At 43.0% G+C, this 20310-nt stretch overlaps 1 protein-coding gene across 4 annotated transcripts in view; it reads left to right on the forward strand.

The window, feature by feature from the left end:
- TBC1D24 (TBC1 domain family member 24) overlaps window positions 1–20310 on the forward strand; it is a 661683-nt gene that overhangs the window by 305774 nt on the left and 335599 nt on the right. For 2 of the 4 annotated variants that reach the window (XM_085632168.1, XM_085632170.1), the window contains exon 3: window positions 12589–12606. The exons of the other annotated variants lie outside the window; for them this stretch is intronic. In XM_085632168.1, coding sequence (XP_085488294.1) covers window positions 12589–12606 — 18 coding nt within the window. The remainder of the gene's footprint in view (window positions 1–12588; window positions 12607–20310) is intronic. 4 annotated transcript variants of the gene reach the window in all.

Raw genomic sequence — 20310 nt, forward strand, 5'->3', positions numbered from 1 at the left:
GATTTGACAGACGTCCCATTGTCAGACCCAGACCTGACGTTGTATGTAGATGGTTCATGTATGAGAACAGGTACAGGAGAGCTAGTGGCCGCTTACGCAGTCACAACAGACACTGAAATCGTTGAAACAAATTGCATAAATACCTTGTCAGCTCAAGCCGCAGAGCTCATCGCTCTGACACAAGCCTGTATTCAAGCCACAAATAAAAAAGTCAACATATACACTGATTCACGTTATGCATTCGGAGTTGTACATGACTTCGGCGTGCTGTGGCGAGAGAGAGGTTATTTAACTTCTCACGGTGCCCACATTCAGCACGGACCCCTCATTCATGCCTTATTAGATGCAATACATCTACCCACTGCAATATCAATTATGAAATGTAAAGCTCATACGAAAGTTACTGATATCATTTCTCAAGGCAATGATCTAGCTGACAGAACAGCTAAACAGACTGCTCAAACTCGAACATCCGACATGACAAAGACAATAGTCCCGACGCCAACACATTGTATGACGGTAAAGGATCCCGCTCTTGACGTAATTGACATACAGACACATGCTACACCAGACGAAATAAAGAAATGGACTGAATTAGGAGGGATCCAAACGGATCAAGGATGGATGACGAAGGAAAAATCTGTGTGGTTCCTTCCTGATTCAATGGTCCAAGTCGTTATTAACACTGTACATAGTCCAGCGCATCTAGGAGAAAAAGCTATGCTAGACAGCATTCAACACATTTGGTTCAACAAACATTTACGAGCAGCAGCTAAACAAAAAGTTCGTACCTGTATGATCTGTTGTCAGTTTAACCCAGGTAAAAGCATTCCCGTAGAACAGGGTGGATTTCAGCCTCCTGATCACCCTTTTGAAGTCCTCCAGATGGATTATATCCAGATGGAACGATGTCGAGGATTCAAATATGTTCTCGTAGTTGTCTGTGCTCTTTCCCGTTGGACAGAGGCATACCCGGTTTCAGATTACACTGCCCCGACGTTCGAGAATTCTTCCCACGGTACGGTTTACCACGTGTTGTTTACTCAGATAACGGCCAGCCGTTCTCATCCGAACTAATGAAACACGTTTCACTTTTGTTAGGCTATCAGTGGAAATTTCACTGTGTCCGACATCCCGAGGCAGCAGGTCTCGTGGAACGACATAACCAGACCCTGAAAATTAGATTGTCCAAAATTTGTAGAGAGAAAGGTGTCGACTGGGTAGTAGCCTTACCCGTTGCACTCTTTTACATGAGAATGGTAGCACACTCTCGAACAGGGCTATCCCCGTATGAGGTGATCTTTGGCAGACCACCAAATATGTGGGGGACGCCTATACCACGCAAAATAACTGATATTGACTGTAATATGCTGACAGATTACTTGGCTTCCTTGATGTCTGCACTACAATCTTGTCGTTCACAGGTAGCTGCAGCTTTTCCCGACAACACTGAGGTGAAACCCCATGACGTAATTCCAGGGGATTTGGTCTTAGTGAGGAACTTTGATCGGAAGTCTCAGCTGGATCCTAGGTGGAGGTCGCCCCAACTCGTATTGTTAACGACGAGGACAGCCGTTAAGATCGAAGGTCGAAAAGGCTGGATACATTCAAGTCATATCAAGAAATTTCATGGACTACCGTCCGACGTAAACGACACACCTTGCGTGTCTTCACCGATTGACTCAAAACTTCCTTTGGTTGAACTGAGTAACCATGAACAATACAAACTAAAACTTAGGTCTAACAAGTCAGAAAATTTGATTGTTTAAGTCCTCTCCAAGGTGAATCGGTCGAATTTGTCTCTGACATGTACCCCTTAGACCTGTATAGAGAAAGAAACAGAAGGATAAAGTTGAAACGACATGCGTACTGTAAATCACTGCGTAGTCATTACACAGTGACGTTATTAATTTTGTTTTTCTTAAGTCTTTTAATAATTACTGCAAGTATATTGTTGCACACATATTATCCTATTTCTAGACATGTTTATAATGTTACTGCTGAACATTCTTTTAGTGAATTACCTCCGCATGAGTTGTCTTATAGATTTGCGCTGCGCAATAACACTTTTATTAGTATGTTACATCATTCCCATCAGGTTAGCAATGCTACAAATTGTTGGATATGTGGTCGACTCCCTCCCTATCAGAACTATAAAGGAATTTTTCCTCTTTTTCCATACCCATTCACACACAATGGATCCTGTGGAGCATGGTTTAGTTTAATTAGTTCCCTAGATTCGAATTCTGCAGTTTATCAAGACAACTGGGTATGGGGAAATCTGAACTTAGGTTTACTCAAAGTCTGTTACCCTAACAAGGAGGGACTTCCCAAAAGAACAGGAACTGATCTAGAAAATGAAGTGTATGGATTAGGTAATTTTACGCTTAATCTCATGATCCTAAATGTCGAATCCGAAGCTACTCCAATTTTGCCCGCCATGTCAGTGTTTCCAGTTAAAGGTGAATTATGTGTAAGAAAGAATGGTTCCATACATATGGGCCATAGTAAATGCACCACTGTAATAGAATTTAGTGATCAAGGCAAGTCTACATTTAGAGCTTCCCGCCATTCCTATTTCATATGTGGTCAGACGGCATATATACGTTTGCCTCTAGATTGGGATGGTACCTGCTACATCGGATTCCTTTTGCCACCTGTTTTTCTAGCTCCTCCTGATTATCATAGAAATACTCATTTAGTACACAATAGAGAAAGGAGAGATCTCCCAATCGTCGATTACACTGAGACAGCATGGGAAAAATACACAGATTTCAATAAAGGTCTCTTTCCCTATATAGGTACAGTTACTAATAGTAAGCTGATACGTAGATTAACTAGAACCCTTGAAGCAGTAGTGAACGAAACTATTTACGCCTTAGGCAATTTAACAGAAGAGCAGTCTGCTATGCGGATTGTTGTGCTTCAAAATCGTCTTGTCCTTGACGTCATCCTGGCCGATAGGGGCGGAGCTTGTAGGGTCATCGGATCAAGTTGTTGCATTTTCATACCAGAAAATTCGCCATCTGTATATAAAGCTATAACTCGCCTTCATAAGATTGTAAGCCAGATACACCAGAATCCAGGCACCTGGACTTGGTCCGGTTGGTTTTGGAGTGTATTATCTACTTTTGGATGGAAGGTCCTATCCTTCCTAGGTATTGGCCTCCTCATACTATTCAGTTGCTGTCTATGCCTACAATGTGGACCAGCGATCTGTGGTCTGTGTGCCACATCGTGTATTCCACCACCAAGATTTCATTCATCCCAGAAGAAAAAAGAAGAACAAATGATGCTATATGAACAGATCAATGGATTGATGAAGATTGATATCTCTTAACGGGCAAGTAGGGGACAAGGAGGGAATGTGGAAATATGGATTTTTCTGATCAGTTATGTCCCCTATCTTGGACCCCAACGGTTTCATGTATAAATCACAAGTACATGTATGTTCCCTCCAGTTCCAGTTATGAAGACGCAAACACATGTGCGTCCACCGTCAACATGTCCTCTTTCAGATCCGCCATGAATGGGCCGGATATTCCATTCCTAAGTATGAAAGGCCACCGGCTTTATATGGTTCATTCATCCTATTTTACAGTCCAGGCGAGTAGGCCCTGATTCTGCCATCAAGCTTTTCTTGCCTTCTACCTCTGAGAGCTCCAGTCTGAGCCTGCATCTGTGACCATGAACTTTGTCTCATTCTCTGCGCGGCTAACGGTGCCTGACATCAGCCTGTTGCCTGCCAAAAACTGTATTTCACCTTCGAAATTATCTGCTCCGCTCCCTACCCAATGCATTCCTGTCTAGTAGTTTAAGTAAACATTCTTCCAGCTACCGAGCAAAAGGCCCGGCTTCTCTGTCTTTATGCAAGTAATTCATAGCCCTGTTACTATGGAAGATTTCTGCCCTCGCATCTAGTGTAGACACTTAGACGCTTGTACACGCACTCACAGTCAGTATAGAATAGATTTTGTTCGAAAGACCTTTCTTTTTGGATAACACAGTTCTTTAAACATAGGATGTTAGATATGATTTGGGATTAGGTTGACTTGACCCTCTAGACTTCTGTCGCCACATGTAGAGCTAAATGTCAAGTCCCCTTCACCCCCTAGTTGCACGTCAATCACACGTCATGCTGCTGCGCGCGCATTTCTGCCAAGTATTTCTGCTGACGTTGCGAAATTCTTTCATGGAACCACCCTATTATGACATCATACCTGATGACGTTCTTTAGTTACACCCAGTTACACCCACTTTTGCTACGCATGTATGTTTTATCTTTACTATCAATTGTTACGCCTCCTGCATTTGCTTCACTGTAATGCCTATTGTATAAAAATGATTACTTATCAATAAAGTAGCGTCTTCACTTCCTGAACCTTCATGGTGATGGAATATGGAGCTCCTCAATTTAAATTGATTTTGGAATAAAGCCCGTTCCGAACCTCTAATACCACGGATTCTGCCTCTTATTTTACTGAGCTATTATTATAGATTTTCCGCATCAAATTAAGTTCCGGTAATTAAATTATTTACCACAGTACCCAAATCTCACCTAGAGCCCTCTCAGCGCACGCTGTTCATAGGGGCAGTACTGGACACTACAGTGAATCGAGCCTACCCTCCTCCTCACAGGATTCTGGACATTCAGGCTATGATTCCGATGTCTCACAATGGAGCTATAGTTCCAGTTCTGAAGGTCTTAAGCCTGCTAGGTCTGATGGCCTCTTGCATTCTGTTAGTTGCCCATGCACGCTGGCACATGAGGACCCTCCAGTGGTGTCTCCGCAGGCAGTGGTTTCAACACAACGGGGATTTCAAAGTTCCAGTCAAGGTTTCAAGGGACTTCAGTGGATCTACAGTGGTGGTGTGTGTCCAGCAATCTGTCTCAAGAGAAGCCATTTCCCCCTCCACCTCCGGTGGCCACAGTGATAATGGATGCCTCAACTCAAGGGTGGGAAGCTTATCTGGGGGACGTGGAGATCAAAGGTCTTTGGTCTCCAGAGGTAATATTGTTGCATATCAATCTTCAGGAACTGCGGGCGATATGTCGGACTCTCCAGGCCTTCCTCCCTTCCCTTCGTGGTCAGTCAATTCAAGTCTTAACATACCATACTACTGTGATGTGGTACATAAACAGGGAGGGTAGGGTCGTATCCTCTCTGCGACTCTGGTCCTGAGCTGAGGAGCATGCGATTTGCCTCTTGGCAAATCACTTGGCCGGAGTTCTGAACGTGCCTGCGGACAGTCTCAGTTGGCATTTTTCTGCTGATCACTAGTGGCATCTCCATCCCGCAGTGGTACAACACATTTTCTGGCTATGGGAGACCCTTCAGATAGACCTATTTACCAGTCATGAGAACGCACACTGCCCGTTGTTCTGTAGCCTTCAGTATCTGTTGCATATAGCACTAGGGGACACAATTCCCTTGGACTGGGGCACCCAGCTGTTTTACCCGTTTCCCCCCATATCCTTGATTCCTCGGGTTCTGAGGAAGATTTGCCAAGACCCGGGCCCAAGTCCTATTAATATCCCTGGATTGGCTGCGAAGGATATGGTGTACAGACTTTTTTAACCTCCATCTTAGCACTCTGCTCAGTCTCCCTCACAGGGCAAAGCTTTTCACGCTGCCGCAGGGGCCGGTTCTAGACCCCCACCTCCAGAGCCTGCACCTACATGCCTGGAGATTTAACGGAGCAACCAGAGTTCTTTTTCTCTTCCTTCTGATATGGTGTATGTTATACTATTCGCAAGAAGACGCTCCACCAAGTCTGTTTATGCTGGCAGATGGGGGAAATTTGTAAAGGGGTGTGAAGAAAATTCCATTAACCCTTTAAAAGCCCAATTAGAGCAGCAAGGTTGTGCAGTTGCAACGGGTATGGGGTATTTGTCTGCCCTTTCGGCATTTCGCCGCTTACCAGACCAACCTTCCCTTTTTAAGTCCCCTATAATGTTAAGGTTTGTTAAGGGACTTACTAACCAGTTATTTCCCACTCCATTTATCCTATCTCAGTGGGATCTTAATTTGGTGTTAACCTTTCTTATGGGTGCTCTGTTTGAGCCTCTACATAGTTGTCCCTTAAGGTTACTTACTTTCAAAACTATTTTTCTGGGTTTCCCCCAATACCCGACTTTCTATGCAGACAAGTTGGAATCCAGAATTAGGGCTTCTTTCCTGCCAAAGGTGGTTACTCCCTTCCACTTGGGCCAGTCTATCACTCTTCCTACTTTCTATCCTCCCCCATATCCATCTAAAGATGAAGAAAGGTTCATGGTTTGGACCCTAAAAGGGCTGTGAGCTTTTATGTAGACAGAACTAGTGATTTCCAGCTGGATGATTAGCTATTTGTTGTCAATGTGGGCAAGAATAAAGGAATAACGGCAAGGCAAAACAAATCTCTACTGGTCTTAATGATGTCATATGCCATGTTCCCTTTTGCAGACCTGTTCAGCATGAGCTCTACTTGCAATGGAAGCAAGTCGAAGAATCTTGGGAAGATGCTGTACAAGCCACAAGAAGGCTGGAACAGGCATTGCTGTGGTAGATGCTGCCAATAAATTTGAACGCAGGACTGTCTATCCTACCTGTGTCAAACCGGATGATATCTACCACAGATGCATCCATGGATGGATGGGTAGCACACCTGCAGGAACTCTCAACTAGAGGCCTATGGTCCGATATGAAAAAGATGCTTCAGCTCAATGTGATAGAACTACTTTCCATACGTCTAGGCCTGCAAGCATTCCTTCCCAGGCTAATAGGTCAACCAGTCCTGGCCAGATCTGCCAACATATCGTCCATGTTTTATATAGCCAAGCTAGGGAGAACACAGTCCTGATCCCTCTCGTGAGAGTCTCAACTGCTATGGAATTGGGTCATTTCTCACAAGATCCAGATCACAGTGGAAAACTTGCTAGGTTGCCAGAACAATCCGGCAGATGCACTCAGTCTGCAAATGTAAAAAATTTCACAAGTGGGAACTAGAACAAAAGCAGATGGATGACATTTTTAATCAATTTGGCTGGGGGGGTCACCCCACAATTGATCTGTTTGCTACTCTGACCAACAGGAAATGTCAGTGATTCAAATAAGGGTTTTGACATCCAGGGACAATGGGCAATGTTCTTTCGATCATTCAGTTCAGGATATTTTATTATGCCTTTTCTCCTGAACCCCGGGGTTCTGAGGAAGGGAAAGATAGACCATTGTGCTCTGATCGTCATTGCTCCGGTATGTCCACTCCAATATTGGGTCACTGAACTGCTGCAGTTATCAACATGTCCAGCCATTCCTCTGAAAGTGCATCCCAAGTTTTTTTCCAGACTTCACAGAGAGACCCTCTATCATGATCTAGTCATTGAACTTGACAGCCTGGAGATTGGCCATTTGTATCTGTCGCAAACATGTAGAACTATTTTGTCTCAAGGTCCAGCAACCACAAAGACCTCCAGTGCCAAGTATGAGTGTTTCTTTATATGGTGCAGTAATAATGGTCATTATCCACTGAGAATAAAACTTCATCAAATCATCCATATTTATTGAGTCTAGCAAACAGTGGGCTTAAATACTCTTCAGTCAAGGTCCATCTGGCGGAAATCCCTTTGTTCTCTCAAACAATCAAAAACAATTCATGAAAGGGCTCTTTAGAGCATTTCCACCGCTTTGACAGCCACCAGCTCCATGGGAAGTTAATACATTACTTAGTCAATTGATGTTGCCTCCTTTCGAACCCATACATAAGGCACATTTAGAATGTATCTCATGGAAAATGGCCCTTCTTCCGGCTTTGAAGCAGATGGAGCAGGTTTCTCAGCCAGTCCAGCTAAACCTGTTTAGGTTAAGGTAGGCCTGCTTCCGTTACATATTCTAATGTGTAGTGCTTGCTATTTTGATTCAAGCATGTGGATATACATAAAATCTTCAATGTTGGAGAAGTAATTAGATGATTACCTGTAACACCAGTTCTCCAACATTGGTATCATATATATTCACATGCAACCCTCCCTCATCACCAGTGATAGGCTCATCCAATATTATTCTCACACTTGTGCTTTGAAAGCTGAGCTAAGGTGACTTCTGGAAAGTATGAGATTAAGCTTTCACCACTTTGACTGAAGTTTGGATGTTTTCAAATGAGGTAGATGTGTTACTAAATGTACAATGTTGTTTCAGGCCTATGGCCATTTTACATAATAAACTGTACATTTTAAACTATGCACTGCTATTTTAGTGTACCCAATATTCCCAACCTGACAACTGGGAATGATTCAAGCATGTGGATATATAGGAGATACCAATGCTGGAGAACTGGAATTCCGGGCAAGTAACTCATTTATTTTACATGTCCTGGTAATGAAAAGTCACATTTGATTTTCACTATTGTGAGACCTATCTCTTTCATAGGGTAACATTGGGTTGCCTTATTACATTTAATAAGTGATAACCTTTGTTTTGGATCAGGTAGAAATGGCATGTTTGGTGTCTAAGAAATGCGTAATTTAAAATCCTCTTTAATGGTCAAGCCTGATTTAAGTCCTAGTTCTTAAAATGCCACTGTTAGAAAGTTGACTTTTTCTTGTCCTAAACATTTGTTGCCAGCAGCTTATTTTCTGGCTCACATGATTAGGTGAAGTTGACAGTTGGCCTTTGTGTATTCCTTCCAGGTAGTCACTCAGTAGCGGCACTGAGTGTTGGCAGAATAGGCCATCCAAGTAGGATGGGGGCTGCGGAGCTGTGCACAGCCCCACATGCACTTCAAAGTCCGAGGAGGCAGAAAATTCCAGACACCTTCTGTCTCGGGGAGAACTCCATAAGTTTCTTCTACTTCAAGCCCGGGACTAGGCACAAAATAGGACCCTCAGAACCACTCTTCAGTTCATTTCTTGTCCTGTGAGAAGGACTCTGAGGTGCCTCTCCAGTCTAGGAGCATGGGAAGTTATGCTAATGGAGCCCAGATCCAAAACTTGAGAGTTAGAAATTCTGAGAGGAGACAAGGACTTCACTGTTTGCCGATCCGCCCAAGGTGCATCGCCAGTGAGCATGACTTTGCGGCAGCTCCCACAACGTTAGTCTCCAAGCAGCAAATCCTGTTCAGCGGCTCCTCGCAGAAGGTGAGTCCTAGTCGACTAGAACCGGCAGCTTCATCCCGCTGTAGATTTTCGGCGAACATAAGAGACTAAGTTCCAACTTAGAAATCCTCAATGCAACTTCGCCCAGCGGCCACCCCACCACGGCTTGGCCTCTGAAACCTCCTACGGTAATGGAGTCTGGGCCCAATCCACTTCGTGAATACAAACCATGCTCCTTTGTGGTCTGCCATAGCTTTCGACTCAGCCCCGGACTCACGGTTGGCACTTTGATCTTTTAGGTGCTATTTAACACTTTAAAGTTTAAAAAATCATAATTCCAGTTGTACGGATTGATTTTTTTGTTTTCAAATACTTTATTAAAATATACTCTTTTTCTAAATTGGTGTGGAATTTTTCTTTTGTGTTGTTTTCACTTTACTACTGTTGAAGTGCTGCACAAATACTTTACACATTGCCTGTAAGTTAAGCCTAACTGCTTTTGTGGAAAGCTACCAGTGTCGTACAGTTCAAACTTTCTCATGGCAAATTATGCCAGCATAAATGTCAAAACTGTACCTGACTGAGTCCATGCACACCATCAGGATATGTTGGCCTTAATCCTGGCTAGCTCACAGTTCACCATCTGTACCCCTAACGTAGCAAGGTAACAGGGTGGTATGTGCAGCCTCAGAACATGACAACCCTGACTCCCCAAGGAATCGTGGAAACGGATCTAAAGCCCTTTTGTTTGGTAACTCATGCATACCCAAAGGGAAACACAAGAAATCCTCAAATTGGCATTTCAAATATTTATTGAAGCAATAATATTATTTTGTAGAATACGTGTCCTTCAATTATTAATAGATGGAAACAAAGCAGAGTTATCAGCATCACAAGAATAGTAAAGAAAATGAACAGTTTCACCATTGTGCTGTTACACAGAATATATGTTTGCATATGAGTATAGTTACAATTATGCTTCTATGCTCCCTATCCTAGTGTAGTGTGCTTAGGGTGGGTGAATCTGCCAAAATCCCTGAGGGTGATCTAATTCCCCAGTTACATCTGGGTATGTTTCATCTGGGAGCCCTTCTTGGTGTAGAGCTGTGAACCATCCTTCTCAGGAAGAAACCGGGTTTCAGCTGGGCTGGGATTCTGAAATGGGGCCACCTCAACAGTGCCAGCAAAATGCTCCTCTAACCAAAGAAAGGAGCAATGTTGTTTATAGAATAAACTTGACCCCTGTTGTCATGCCAAAGCCCCAGTCAGGCCGCCGTTATTGATTATATCTTTACAGAGATATCGCAGAGCTGCCAACAACAGCATTTTTTGCAGTGAACTTAGCTCTTGTACAAAATGTTCAGGGATCTGATAATATGCCTACAAAGAAATATAAATGTAAGCAAAGCCATTTCAGAGAATATTATCCCATACAGGCACACAAACAAATATGTCAGGTGTCCACGTTCAAGAAATATGTCCGCTTTAAACGTTTGCATATGAAATATTGGTGTTCCTGCCCAGGCCTAATGTGACAACATAACAGTAAATGGTTAAACATATGTTCATTTAGCGACTTTTTGTAGTTTACATTGACAGGGAGTGTGGCTGTTGCCTGAGTAGGATTTCACCCGCCTCAACCAACAATCCAATTTCTCACTAACGCCATGTAGAGACTGAAAATGACTGGGGGCTGTATGGAACGCTGGGGACTCTGGAGTTAATACGGATCATTTGGGGCCTGGAAATGTCCATGTAAACTAACTGATGTTTGTTGGAAAGGTTAGAGAAGAACCAGTGAAGGACTGAAACGGAGAACTTCTGAATGATGTAATAGCATCACCCAACCAAGGATACTTGCAACTCCAGGATGAAACTCCTGGATGAGTTCCATCACATTTCATAATATGCAGGTAAAATAAAAATGGCTGTGTTTCAGTTGAAAGACTTCCTATTAATTTAGGTTTCTAACATGTCTGATGTCGCAGAATATTCATTTTCCTGAATATTAATTATCTAGACTTTCACCGAAGTATATTAATATCACCTAGGACTTCAGGCTGCACAAGGCTTCCTACCTCCTACAACAACTTTGTCTGTTTATCATATGGCAGTAGTCAGCCTTTGCCTTCTGCGACAGGATGCTCTTGATTGATTCCAGGGATGGGGAGCTCATCTAGGTTCTCCCTGGTCAAGACATTTGGACTTCTTGTGTGTACTCCATATCAACATGTTAGAGCTCAAAGCTGTCCATCTAGCAGTGCAAATCTTTCTTGCGATTGGTAACAGCAAATAAGTTATGGTTCAACCGGTAATGCAGATATAATATTCAGTAATGCAACATGAACCCTATGGAGCAATATATTGCACATTTTCAATAGACGATTGATATCTTTGGTGTGGGACATTGATGCAGCAAAGTTTTCTTTCATGAATTCATTGTTGCCTCTTTTTTCCTGTTTACCCCAGAGATCTAATGTTTTTCCATTCTAAAGATTATGGAGTATGATGATCATGTTGTGCTGAAGGAAATGTTTCTTACTTGTACTGGTGGTTAATTATTATTAAAACTTGTTTTTCTTTATTAAGTGCTTTATAACTCACTTCTGCTGCCAGATATGAAATGCACCAAGAGGAGAGGAAATGTGTTGCTTGGCAGACATTTTTGGGATCATCTTTCCTATCACTACTCCCAAGGAGACCTGGTGATCCTTCTGTCTAGAGAAAGCTGTTGTGTCCAGTGAAACCACCAGGGTATTCTCACCCTATTGCAACCTCACAACGAGAGAAATCCTATGGTATTGAATTAGAAATGAACGGAATCCAATTTCTAGACCCAGACATGGTTCCTTGCTTCAGTCTTTGAAGCTTTCAGGATCCAAGAACTCTCCTGTGATATAGCCTTGTAATAAACCTAATGGACATTGGATCGCTTCTGAGGATCCTTGGCCTGTTGCAAGGTCATTTATGTTTTTTAGAAGCTTTCTTAGAATGTACTGATGACTGAATCAGTTGAAGAGTGACTGTTAATAAGATGAAGTTCCCCCTTTAACTGATAACACTTTTTCAGTCCGTGAAATGACTACATTGTTATTTGGCAGTGACCACTGTGAGCCTATTACGGCATGCAGAGAAGCCGTTGGCTTAGCTAATCACGCTTAAATTTCTGGAGGATTGGCGATTTAGGGATCTCTGTGGTAAGCTCTGGGATCCACTGACTTTCGATTTACATGAAATTAAAAACACCTATAATCATTTCAGTCACTGTCTTTGTTTTCACTATCTTACATGGTGTGCATTATGTACTTCCTATTCAACAACTGAAGAAAGCAATATCATAATAGTCTAAATGTTCAAAATAGGCGGGTTTGTGCTTCTCTTGTCTTTATCTCTAAGCTTTTTACGCTAAGTCCTTTAATTGGACATTTCACTGATGTCTTTTTTTCTATTTCTTTTTCCTTCTGTACATACTCCTGTCCTCTCCGTATCTCCTACACCTTTTGTTCGGGTGGCAGGGGTGCAGCTTATAAAAGGTAGGTTAACGAACGTCTTCAATAACAAAAATTTGCTTTAAATCTGCCTGCTTGGCCGCTTCAACCCTGTCTCTGCTTTCTTTAACACTATTTCTGCGGTTTGTATCTACCTGTCTTTCAAAACATTGGCTAATGTGCTTTGTGTAATTTATAAATTCTTCCTCATTCAGTGAACATAAATGGGATATTGTAGATTACGTTGCAACACTACCCAGCAGTCTTGCATCTTCCCTCACTGATCAACTCAAAAAAGATGCTTTACTACATGTGTTACTGAATAATTACAGAGCTTTAAATTTAATTTGTGCATACTTATCCATATTTGTTAAGAAAGTAATATATTTTGTTATTTAATATATTTTAACATATGTATTGTACAATATTTGCAAGCTATGCAAATGTATTTCATTAAAGCTCTGTGTTTCTTTTGCAGCTTCACAATTCATGGATAAGCTGCTGCCATCCAGTTAGAACCAGAAATAACTTTATAAACCAGTAAAATCAAAGTATTGTTGGTACCGTGCATGCTTACCCCTATGCACGGGTTACTACACTTACTATATAGTGTACAAAGAGTAGCTACACACTCAGCTTCTAATCCTTGAGCATCTTTTTCTTGTATTCATTACTGACCAGTGCACATTTTTGGATTCAGGTCATGGGTCCTGAATGCCCTCTTGATACCAGCTGTTTACTCGTTAATGGACTGGGTCCTGATCTAGTGTGCATTTTGCACACTGACTTCTTTGCAAATGGGAGTGCAACTGGCAGTGGGACCATTCAACCCTCGTACGCAGGCTTGAATCTCAAATGGAATCCACAGGCAATGGCCTTGGCCTTCACTGGTCCTCTTCCTACCTTTCCAACCGACACCATTGTGTTCACATGGTGCCGCTAGGTCCTAAAAATATCCCCATCACCTGTAGAGTTACCCAGTGTTCCTTACCGTCCTATCATCTTCAGCCTCTTCATGTAGTGCCTTTGTACTTTAGTCGCAGATAATTTCATCAGGTTTCACCAGTATGCGGATGATCCATAACTCTACTTTAAAGTCTCCTCTGTTTTAAGCATCCTAAAGGACACCATTCAGACTTAGATGCCCAGCACCTGTTTGAAGCTCAACCCAACCAAAACAGAATTTCTGTTTTTTGCCAAGAACAAGAAACAGTACAAACCTGGATGAATAACGTCAACCTTGATGGCTTCAAACCCAAACTATCACTGAATGCCAAGTCACTTGGTTTCACCCTGGACCTCAAGATCCTCTTAAAAGAACAAACTGCCCAAAAAAAAACAGACGACCTGGTACCGGCTTTCTTTTCTCAAGAAAGTGAAACTGTATCTGACAAAGTGGCTTCAGAGCTGTTGTTCAAGCCCTCATACCTGTATCTGGATGGTAGTAATGGTCTGCTCCATGGCTTCCCAGACTCCACACTGGCCTCCCGATCCTATATGATGCAGAGTGTCTTATCCAGGGCCTGAAGTAATATGATCACATTACTCCTATCCTGATGGGTGCCCATTGGAACCCCTTGCCAAATTTAAAACCAGCTGCAACATTTATAGAGATCGCACCTCCAGCACCTCGCTTATCTTGCAGAAAAGCTCACCATCTTTGATGGTTCTCGACACACGCAGCCATGATACAATCAGACTACTGACTAAGAAGTATAAATAAATAAAAACCAAGGCAGCAGCAATTTTCCATCTATACAGCCAAGATCTGGACCAACATCCCCCATCTCAATCAGGATTGCCTAAGCACTGCTGCTATTTAGGGAAGAGTAGAAGGTTCACCTTTTTAAAGAATGGTACATCACAATGCATTAAGCATCCACAAACGGTCTACATCTCAGATGCCCCATACATAAACCTTTGTAGTTCTAGGTCACACTGCAAATTGTTAATTCACAGTGGGTCACAAAACGACCGGCCTAATAAATATGAAAGGCAGATCACAGTTTCCGAGTGATTGGCTGTGAATGCAGGGATAGCAGCTCTCCATCCCTGTATTTGCTTTCCAAAGTGTGGAAGGTATGTTTTTTCAAGTAGCCTGTGCCCAATAAAATGGACAGGTACTGCTTTAAAATATGCCTCTACCTTTGGGATGACATCGAGTGGAGAAGTCAGTGGTCTTCTGTACCATTTTCTGCTCTCCTTAAGGCCACCAGTACAAATCCTAAAGCAGGATCTGTCCCTTTGGTTGGGGGGGTTTCAGGGGGGGAGGGGGTGAAATTTAACTGATCAATGGCTTGAAACTGCAATTGGGATCACAAATCAATGGTACAATACTTTACAAATCTCAAATAGGAGGGGACTACCCCTTTCATGCAGCGTCCTATTTGCAATTATAAAATGCCTTTTTATAAACCGGAAAGGCTTTTTCAATTTTATTTTGTGTTCATTGTTAAAAGTCTTGTCCTGCCTAATGGATACATGTTCTCACATATCCCTCACCTTATGAATATCCCCAGCATCAGACTGGATTTGGACACTTGTTGAATAGCTCACCAGCATTGCCAGGTGGTGCCATGCAACCTCGACTATGACTTCACCTATCTGGCATGTGACGAACTTGGAGCATACGAGGTGTATGGGTGTCAGTTCATGTTTTTCGATGAGTTGTCAACACGGGCCTTGAGCTCTTCTCAGTACTTCACCAGCAAAATTCTTCAGCTTTTCACAAGCTAATAAGTCAAAAGTGTTTTGAGATTTCAGGGTTTAAACCACGTCATAGATGCCACAAGAGACTGCCTTTGTCAGACCAACATGGCATATGCATCTGGGTCTTCAATTCGAACATGATCTCTCAGCCTACAAAGCCGGTTCCCAGATGCATTCAAATGTTATCAGGATGCGGGATGCCGTTCTATTTTGGTCTGTACGAATATGCCAAAGCTTTACCTTTCTCTTCCAGGTAAGGTGCCCAGTAATGGAACGTTCTTTCAAGGGACCTTCGCACCAAACGAGGAAGAAATGTTCTTCTTCGAGGAAACCTCTACATTTCAAGACCTTTTTAAGTCATGAAGCCTTTCCCCGGAACCAGGTGGTTCCTTGTAGCAGGCAACAATGATATTTAAAATAGAAAAATGAATCTGTTGGTTCAGACTCCATTGGACACATTTTGGTTGGCTCCCCTTCTTTTTGGATCACTTCCTTAGGGTGTATCCAATCCTGTGGTTTAAGTGACTCCGGTGGCTCCGACCCAAATGGCATCCAACTCCACACATCCACAGGCTCTGGCCTTGACACCACCAAAAATGTCAGTGCCCTCCAAAGATCCGTCTCCCTTGTGTTCAATGTTACTTATAACTCCAGCACTACACTTGGTTCCGCTTTTGACACCACTCTGGAAGTCTGATGAAATTATCTGAGTTATAAAAGAGAAAGGTCAGGCCTATTTTGATGACTAGCTTTTGCCACAGCCTCTTCGGGGTCAGAAATTGTCTGGTAAGTATAGGCTGACAGAACATGATGACTCGGTGGCCAATAACCCACTTCGCCCCCCCTTAAGTGTTAAAGTGGATTGTATCTTATCTTAGAAATTGTGACTGGTTTGGATGCCCCTCCAGAAGGGAATATCCCTTACCCCTTTGGGCCCCCCTTTAGACGAAGTCACTTTGATGTTGACTTTTGACTGATCTATTTCAATCCCCTAGTGTTTTGGAGCCTCTGCTACCTTTCAACGAGGCATTTTAAGAAATTATCCTGGCTGCCTGGGAACAACCTTTCTTGGTCCTGACAATCCACAGGAATAGACTGCACAGTCCTGTGGTTGTATGACTGAACGACACATTCCTTAACAACAGTCTCAACCACGACTACGTCTTTACAATGCATGCCTTTACCACGCATACCTTTACTACTAATTTTGTTGTAAAGTCATAATTGGTAAAGGCATATGCGTGGTAAAGATTACACCCCAGGCCCTTCCCTCCCTGAGCCCTATAACATGGCCCCCAGCCCTGCAATAAACCCTGCCCCAGCCCTAAAAACTACGCAACCTCCCCCTCCATACTGAGCCCTAAAACCCGGCCCCTAGCCCTAAAAACTACACCAAGCCCCCCCCTCCCCCTCCCCCCCGCCCTGAGCGCTAAAACTGGCACTGAGCCCTGAAAACTGCCCCCCAAGCTCTAAAACCCAGTCCCAGCGCTAAAAACTAGCCCAACCCCAGCTTCCCGCCCTAGCCCTAAAAACTAGCCTCGCACCTCCCAGGCTTAAATCTTGGCCCCATGCTTCACTTACCAAGCCGCCTTCCAGTCACGATCCTTCCTGCTCCTCTCCCAGCCTATCCGCTCTGCAACTAAAGCACTGACTGCCCTAAGCATGCATATGCCTGGTTAAGGCAAGGATTGTTATGCTTGCGTTGTAATGACCCTCGCGGTTTAGTCCATGTTGTTAATGCCCTTTCCTTCCTGCCATGTGGGACCTCAAGTTCTTGTCACAGCATTCGCTGTGAAGTTTGGTGAACCAAGTTTGATTACAGAATTTAACCCATATGCAATTCCCACAGGCCCGTCAGGCCCAGAGACTAAAAGACTGGAACTCAGCAGAAGGAAAGGTCTTGTTACAGCCTCAGTCTCTTCACAACAAAGCTGTGCATCCTTTGTGAACTAGCAAAACTGCCTGATCAGTCTCCACGACCACATTAAAAACGATTTTCTGATATGATCAATGATGGTTTGGAAGCTTCTAAACTCTCAAAGTGCAGCTTAGGTTTAGGAGCCACCTATCCATGGTCAAAGCTTTAACTCTACAGCACATTTGGATAGATTCCACAAGTGTCTCTGGTAGACTCCTCACTGGAATGGCTTAAGAATGGTAGAGTTCAATCAGTGCCTCTGGCTTCCTGAACGATTCGGTTCTGCCACAAGTACAGGAAGTTTCGAGGCTATATCAGGGCACAGCCTTCCTGGCAGAGACAATTCAAACACACCAGTAAATGTACTGCTTCTTTTTGGGTAGAGGTGGATGCCATACAAGCAGCATCGGAACCTAACATCCCCCATTCCCTTTTAATGCCTCCATCTTCCAGTCTCCCATTTTCCTACCAATTGGGTTCATGATGGATCGCTGGGTCATCCGCCTAATCTGCAAGGGCTAAACCCTACCTTTGATCTCCCTCCCCTCTTTCACTAGCTCAACACTTCTTCTACCAGGAAGTGCCCTCGTTTTTTGAGGCAGAAATTCTTGCCCTGCTTGGATATTCAAGAGGCCACATAGGCTGTACTTCTAGAAGAAAGTGGCACAGAATTACACTTCTTTTGCTTCTTCTTTCCCAAGAAAGGTGGAGGTCTGAGACTCCTCCTCTATCTTTGTTTCTTAAACCTGTTTTATTTATTTATTAAAACCACAAGTAAACTTTTAAACACATATACTGTAAGGAAGGCCATGTAGACATCCCGTAAGTAGTGGGTAGTGTGGGCGCTAACATAAACTGATAAGATTAAAACAGGAGATGTTAAGAAAAAACAACAAAAAAACTGTTGTTGCAGATTAAGAAAATCAAGGACAAATAGGCATGTAAAAATACTACACAGCAGAGTGTATACAATCGCCACCAAAAATATTGTTTAGGATATTTACATTGTGAGGCCCATGAGCTGAAGACACATTAATATGTAGCATTCTAGTTTAAAGAGTTGAGTTTTTAGATTAATTTTAAAGTTATGTAGTTTCGACCTGTCCTCTGTGTTTAACGGGAAAGCATTTAATTTAAAGGTTTGAAGCAGGAGAAAGGATTAGAATTTACAGGGGCTCTGGGTGGTTGGTGTGTTGCATGAAAGCGCTAAATGATTGATTATAACTAGCAGTAAGGTATATACCTTTTAGAAGACTCTGAAAGGTAACCTGGTGCTGGTGCTTGAAATTCGGTGTTAAGAGTTTGTTGGGGACTCTGTTTTTAACGCACAGCCTGTCAGTTTGAAGTTTTCATGTTGACGTAGGGGACAACCTGGGGAGATTGAAAAGTCTTAGTGTTAAAGTTTAAAGCTTTGTCAAGGGAGGCGAAGGCTTGATGAGGAAGGTCCACCTGTAGAGTGTGGTAGTAGTCCAGTTTGCATATAACTAGTAAGATGGTCATTGGTTTGGCAGTGCAGAAGTAATTAGAAGATGGATTCTTTGTTTATTTAAGATATTTAGCTGCTGTGACAATAGAGGTAATGGAGGATTCCATCAGCTTGGAGGAGTTATTGAGTGCTCCTATTTTTTGTACGGACGGTGTAGATTTGTGTCTGGCAGGCAGTAGATGAGGGTAGGTTTAAAAGGAGTTATGGCGGAGAAGGGAAAAAACTGGACCTGTTTTAGAAGAGTTAAACATGAGGAAGTGTAAAGCCATCCAGTAATGAATGGCAGCAAGGCAATCTGACGTCCGAGATTGTAGTGTGTTAGGAAAGGTTGGGAAGGAAAAAGCAAGTTAGTTGCCATTTGCATACAGGCTCTAATAGGCGTAACAGTAGGCTCACAACAAAGAATAGAAACATGCCACTTTCAGTGTTAGGCGGTGTTGGTTGAAGATCTAAGTCAGAGGATTAAGTTGGTAGAGGGGAGGTGAGTGAGATGAGAGGTGTGCCTTGCCTGAATGAGCAACATCTCAGATAATATGAAGACTACCTGCACTGATGATGATCTCTGTGGCCAAATCTACCAGATATGCAATTTCACCGGTACCCAGGAACTACATTCAAGGCCAGAGGGGGAGAGGGAAGAGGGAAGCATGTGTAGGCACCCTACATGTGTCAATAGGCTAGATGTTAATTAGGTGTGACTGGCTCATAAGTGGACAGGAAATACCCCACAGTAGTCCAAACAAGGGTCCCCTTCTGCAGTCAATCCAATAATCTGTATGTGATACATTGATGTGTAGCTAGTAGACAATCTATCACAAATGCTGTCCCAATGGGATTCATCCACGGGTTCCACAGGATACAGATCTTTTCGTTTGAGGGGGGTGTCCACCGATTCCAATAATGACTCAGTGGGGGGTCCCTAGATTCCAATAATAATTCAGTGTGGGTCCTCAGAATCCAATAATTCATTGGGGGTTGTCGGATTCCAATACTGATTGAGTGGAGGTCCACAGAAGTTCACTGCCTTATATAATTTAGACTGGGACCCATACCAGTTATGTGTATTTTTAAAATAGGTGTATTTTAGGAGTTGCTCCCTTAGTGCCCTATCCTGGGACTCGAGCAGGGATTTCCAGTCAGTATGTTCCACCCCCAGCAATGTATTAGTGAGAGATAAATGCATGACACTACTCCTCTCTTCCTCCCTATGTTGTAGCGTCTGATAGGATTGACGATTCTGTGAGTACATGGCTGGCCCAAGCACACTTATTAGGCAATGCTTCAGTTGTCTATACATCTATTACTGGGAAGGCGGCAAGCGGAACCCAAGATATAAATCTATCATTGCTCTTACTGTTGGAGAAAGCACTTAGTTTTGTGCTGGTCTTTTGCAGTAGAAATTGTAGAGACCTGGTCTATTGTCCAGATGTGATCATTCAGAGACGGTCTAATTTGGAGGTTGGACACTTTTGTGGATCAAGTATGCCAGCTGAAACAACTGAGGAGATAGATGACATAAATACATGTTGTGGGGCCAGCCAAAGGCCCTCAGATTCTGCAGCTGTATGTAACTTTGAGGCTTTAAGTCTGGGATTTTTGGCAGCCCATATTAAGGTTTTTTTATGCAATCATTGAT

Source organism: Triturus cristatus, chromosome 10 (assembly GCF_964204655.1).
Source record: "Triturus cristatus chromosome 10, aTriCri1.1, whole genome shotgun sequence".
NCBI classification, from domain to species: domain Eukaryota; kingdom Metazoa; phylum Chordata; class Amphibia; order Caudata; family Salamandridae; genus Triturus; species Triturus cristatus.